The 6,043-nt window shown below is 47.7% G+C and overlaps 1 protein-coding gene across 1 annotated transcript in view; it reads right to left on the bottom strand.

Annotated features, from left to right (window-relative positions):
* LOC123764922 (uncharacterized) overlaps nucleotides 1-4,424 on the bottom strand; it is a 7,290-nt gene extending 2,866 nt beyond the window's left edge. Inside the window, exons 1-2 of the mRNA XM_045753117.2 lie at nucleotides 4,315-4,424; nucleotides 2,947-3,085 (exon numbers count right to left, since the gene is read on the bottom strand). Of these exons, the coding sequence (XP_045609073.2) occupies nucleotides 2,947-3,085; nucleotides 4,315-4,351 (176 nt within the window). The 5' untranslated portion in view covers nucleotides 4,352-4,424. The remainder of the gene's footprint in view (nucleotides 1-2,946; nucleotides 3,086-4,314) is intronic.
* Nucleotides 4,425-6,043: the final 1,619 nt, after the last annotated feature.

Raw genomic sequence — 6,043 nt, 5'->3', positions numbered from 1 at the left:
CCGTGTATGTGGGAGAGGCAGGCCATACACGGTGGTGTGGGCCGTGTATGTGGGAGAGGCAGGCCATACACGGTGGTGTGGGCCGTGTATGTGGGAGACGCAGGCCATACACGGTGGTGTGGGCCGTGTATGTGGGAGAGGCAGGCCATACACGGTGGTGTGGGCCGTGTATGTGGGAGAGGCAGGCCATACACGGTGGTGTGGGCCGTGTATGTGGGAGACGCAGGCCATACACGGTGGTGTGGGCCGTGTATGTGGGAGAGGCAGGCCATACACGGTGGTGTGGGCCGTGTATGTGGGAGAGGCAGGCCATACACGGTGGTGTGGGCCGTGTATGTGGGAGAGGCAGGCCATACACGGTGGTGTGGGCCGTGTATGTGGGAGAGGCAGGCCATACACGGTGGTGTGGGCCGTGTATGTGGGAGAGGCAGGCCACACACGGTGGTGTGGGCCGTGTATGTGGGAGAAACCTAATATTCTCCAGTTTAGTCTTATGCTAGACGAGATATGGGCTCCATGCTGGAGCTGCATACTCCAGGATTGGTCTGACATATGTGGTATACAAGGTTCTTAATGATTCCTTACACAAGTTTCTAAAGGCCGTTCTTATGTTGGTCATCCTGGCATATGCCGCTGATGTTATCCTCTTGATATGAGTTTCTGGGTACTGGTCTGGCATGATGTCAACCCCCAGGTCTTTCTCTCTGATTCTTGAACAATTTCATCTTCCAAACGATATCTTGTATCTGGCCTCCTGCTCTCTTTACCTTTCGCCATTACATTACATTTGTTCGGGTCAAACTCCAACAACCATTTGTTCGACCATTCCTGCAGCTTGTCCAGGTCTTCTTGAAGCCTCAAGCTGTCCTCCTGTCTTAATCTTCTCATAATTTTGGCATCGTCCGCAAACATGGAGAGGAATGAGTCATGGAGAGGAATCACCCTCTGGGAGATCATTTACGTATATCAGAAACAGGATAGGTCCAAGCACAGAGCCCTGTGGGACTCCACTGGTGACTTCACGCCAATCTGAGGTCTCACCCCTCACTGTAATTCTCTGCTTTCTATTGCTTAGGTACTCTCTTATCCACTGGAGCACCTTACCAGTTATTCCTGCCTGTTTCTCCAGGTTATGTGCCAGCCTCTTATGGGGTACTGTGTCAAAGGCTTTCCGACAGTCCAGGCAATTGCAGTCCGCCCAGCCTTATCTTTCTTGCTTAATCTTTGTCACCTGATCGTAGAATTCTATTAAGCCTGTAGGGCAAGATTTACCCTCCCTGAACCCATGTCGATGGGCTGTCACGAAGTCCCTTCTCTCCAGATGTGTTACTAGGTTTTTTCTCACAATCTTCTCCATCACCTTGCATGGTGTACAAGTTAAGGACACTGGCCTGTAGTTCAGTGCCTCTTGTCTGTCACCCTTTTTGTATATTGGGACTACATTAGCCGTCTTCCATATTTCTGGTAGGTCTCTCGTCTCTAGTGACCTACTATACACTATGGAAAGTGGCAAGCAAAGTGCTTCTGCACATTCTTTCAATACACGTGGTGAGATTCCGTCCGGACCAACAACCTTTCTCGCATCCAGATCCAACAAGTGTCTCTTGACCTCATCTCTTGTAATTTCGAACCCTTCCAAGGCCGCCTGGTTTGTTGCCACCTCTCCTAGCGCCGTGACCTCACCTTGTTCTATTGTAAAGACCTCCTGGAACCTCTTGTTGAGTTATTCACACACCTCTTTGTCATTCTCTGTGTACCTGTCCTAACCCGTTCTAAGTTTCATCACCTATTCCTTCACTGTTGTTTTCCTCCTGATGTGACTGTGTAGTAGCTTTGGTTCAGTTTTGGCTTTATTTGCTACATCATTTCCATACTTTTTCTCTGCTTTTCTTCTCACAATAACATACTCATTCCTGGTTCTCTGGTATCTCTCTCTCTCTGCTCTCAGGGGTTCTGTTATTCCAAAAGTTCCTCCACGCCCTTTGGTTCAGCTCCTTTGCTTCCACACATGCCCTATTAAACCATGGGTTTTTCTTTTGTTTCACAGTTTTTTACATTTTGAGCCGGGATAAACCTGTTTACTGCCTCCTGACACTTTTGGGTGACATAGACCATCATGTCTTGTACAGACTTAGCTCTAAGGTCTGTGTCCCAAGGTCCCTTAGGAAACTTCTCATCTCCTCATAATTCCCCTTTCGGTACGCCAGCCCTTTGTTTCATAGTTCTGTTTTGGGGGAGATAATTCCTAGCTCTACCAGGTACTCAAAGCTCAATACACTGTGGTCACTCATTCCCAAGGGGGCTTCCAACTTAACTTCCCTTATATCCGACTCATTTAGGGTAAATATCAGATCAAGCAAGGCTGGTTCATCGTCTCCTCTCATTCTTGTCGGTCCCTTGATGTGTTGACTTAGAAAGTTTCTTGTTGCCACGTCCAGCAGCTTAGCTCTCCATGTGTCTGGTCCTCCATGTGGGTCTCTGTTCTCCCAATCTATCTTCCCGTGGTTGAACTCTCCTATAATTAGTAGTCTGGATCCGTTCCTGCTAGCCACAGAAGCTGCTCTCTCTATTATGGTGGCCATGTTGTTTCTATCATATTCCTGTCTGGGTCTTCTGTCAATTGGTAGGGGGGGGGGGGTTATATATGAATATATGATTATTACTATATGTTTTTGTCCTCCAATTGCTATGGTACCTGTTACATAGTAACTGAAACAGTCACAGCCCTGATTTACCATCTCTTCAAAACTACAATCTTTGTATGGCCACTGCGTCTGCATGCAACATGTAGTATACAATATGTGTACATATGTGTGGCCTGGTGTTGTGTGTTCAGGTGTTGTGTGTGCTGGTGTTGTGTGTGTAGGTGTAGCGTGTACAGGTGTAGTGTGTGCAGGTGTGGAGCACACACATCACCTGCACACACCAACACAGGGTAACACTTACGCGGTCAGGTCACCGTTGGCACAGCGGTAGTAGACGACACACTTGCGGCCCGTGTCCGCGAAGTAGCCGTCCTCTTGACAGTTGAAGGTGGCAGGCTGCCCCTGGCCGTGACCGTTGGCACTCACAACCCCGGTCAAAACTGTCAAGGGAGGAGAGGGGGAGGGAGGGTTAGACACAGTCAAACTGTGATTCTCTGCACAACATTATTCCATGTATAGACATTCCCGCCATTAAAGTAGGGTGCTCTGAGCACTCTAATGTTGTCAGAGTGAACGTGCCGGCCACTCAGGGCACTCTGTGAAGACCACTCCAGCCGAACAGTCGGGGCTAGTTAGCTGCTGAGTGCGTGAATATAAGCAGGAGTGAAAGGGAAGGTACTCCTTTGGATAAAGGAGTACCTAAGTAACAGAAGACAACGAGTCAGTGTGAGGGGTGAGGTCTCAGATTGACGAGACGTCACAAGTGGAGTCCCGCAGGGGTCAGTCCTTGGGCCTATACTGTTTCTGATATGTGTAAATGATCTCCCAGAGGGTATAGAATCGTTTCTCTCAATGTTTGCTGATGATGCAAAAATTATGAGGAGGATTAAGTCAGAGGAAGATAGTAGGAGGCTACACGATGACCTAGAGAAACTGAATGAATGGTCCAACAAATGGCTACTAAAGTTCAACCCGAGTAAATGTAAGGTAGTGAAACTAGGTGGTGGAAACAGGAGGCCAGACACAGGATACAGAATAAGAGATGAAGTCCTTCATGAAACGGACAGAGAGAAAGATCTAGGAGTTGATATCACAATAAATCTGTCTCCTGAAGCCCACATAAAAAGATTAACATCTGCGGCGTATTCGAGGCTGGCTAACATTAGAACAACCTTCAGGATTTTGTGTAAGGAATCATTCAGAACTTTGTATACTACATATGTAAGACCAATCCTGGAGTATGCGACCCCAGCATGGAGCCCGTACCTTGTCAAGCACAAGGCGAAGCTTGAAAAAGTTCAGAAGTATGCCACTAGACTAGTCCCAGAACTAAGAGGCATATGTTACGAGGAAAGGCTGCGGGAAATGCACCTCACAATACTGGAAGACAGAAGAGTAAGGGGAGACATGATCACTACCTATAAAAGGCACAGAGGAATTGACAGGGCAGATAAAGCTAAACTGTTTAACACGGGTGGTACGCGAACAAGGGAACACAGATGGAAACTAAGTACCCAAATAAGCCACAGGGACGGAAGAAAGAACTTTTTTTGTGTCAGAGTAGTTAACGGATGGAATGCATTAGGCAGTGATGTGGTGGAGGCTGACTCCATACACAGTTTCAAGTGTAGAAATAATAGAGCCCAATAGACTCAGGAACCTGACTGACCAAAGAGAGCAGCAACCAGCAGCAGAAGACGAGCCATGGCGGTGGTGTAGTAGAGAATAATGACGTCCTGAAGCAGCAGCCAGTTGTTCACACCTGGCTCCCTCCACACACCCGCGGTATATATATATGTCTCCCCCTCACACACCTGCCACCCTCCCTCCCTCCTGCAGGCAACGGTGGTCACCCTTCCGAGAAGACGACCTCCAGGGTAATGTTTGTTCACGATCCCTGAGTCATCTCCACACACACACTGTGTCCTCCAGTGTGTCCTGGACTCTATTCACCTAGTTGTGATAGCGGGGGTTGAGCTTTGCTCTTTCGGCCCGCCTCTCAACTGTCAATCAATCAACTGTTACTAACTACTAACTATTTCCCCATGTTTACAGGAGTAGAGTCCAACATGTCGATGTTCGTAGATGACGCAAAGTGGATGAGAAGAGTTGTGACAGATGAGGATTGTAGGACCCTCCTAGAGGACTTGAACAGGTTGCAGAGATGGTCAGAGATATGGCTACTGGAGTTCAATACGAGCAAATGTAAAGTTATGGAAATGGGACTAGGAGATAGGAGACCAAAGGGACAGTACACAATGAAGGGGAACTGCCTACCTTTGACGACGCGAGAAAGAGACCTGGGCGTGGACGTAACACCTAATCTATCTCCTGAGGCACATATAAATGGGATAACGACAGCAGCGTACTCTACACTGGGAAAAGTTAGATCATCATTCAGAAACCTAAGTAAAGAGGCATTTAGGGCGCTTTACACTGCCTACGTGAGGCCAGTCTTAGAGTATGCAGCCTCATCTGAAGAAGCATATAAGGAAACTGGAAAAGGTTCAGAGGTTTGCAACGAGATTCGTCCCAGAGCTACGAGGGATGGGGTACGAGGAGCGCCTGAGGGAACTGTGCCTAAAACGACACTAGAAAGAAGAAGGGAGATGGGGGACATGATAGGAACGTATAAAATACTCAGGGAGATGACAGAGTGGACATAGACGAAATGTTCACACGGAATAGTAACAGAACGAGGGGACATGGATGGAAGCTGGAAACTCAGATGAGTCCCAGAGATGTTAGGAAGTTTTCTTTTAGCGTGAGAGTAGTGGGAAAATGGAATGCACTTAAGGAACAGGTTGTGGAAGCAAATACTATTCATAATTTTAAAACTAGGTATGATAGGGAAATAGGACCGGAGTCATTGCTGTAAACAACCGATGCTCGAAAGGCGGGATCCAAGAGTCAGTGCTCGATCCTGCAGACACAATTAGGTGAGTACACACACACACACACACACACACACACACACACACACACACACACACACACACACACACACACACACACCCGAGTAAAACCCGAGTAAATGCAAAGTAATGAAACTAGGCAGTGGAAACAGGAGGCCAGGCACAGGATACAGAATAGGAGATGAAGTACTTAATGAAACAGACAGAGAGAAAGATCTAGGAGTTGATATCACACCAAACCTGTCTCCTGAAGCCCACATAAAGAGAATAACGTCTGCGGCATATGCGAGGCTGGCTAACATCAGAACGGCGTTCAGGAACCTGTGTAAGGAATCATTCAGAATCTTGTACACCACATATGTAAGACCAATCCTGGAGTATGCGGCCCCAGCATGGAGCCCGTACCTTGTCAAGCACAAGACGAAGCTGGAAAAAGTCCAAAGGTATGCTACTAGACTAGTCCCAGAACTAAGAGGCATGAGT

This window comes from Procambarus clarkii, chromosome 48 (assembly GCF_040958095.1).
Source record: "Procambarus clarkii isolate CNS0578487 chromosome 48, FALCON_Pclarkii_2.0, whole genome shotgun sequence".
Taxonomy (NCBI): domain Eukaryota; kingdom Metazoa; phylum Arthropoda; class Malacostraca; order Decapoda; family Cambaridae; genus Procambarus; species Procambarus clarkii.
This window is presented reverse-complemented; position numbering and strand designations above follow the sequence as displayed.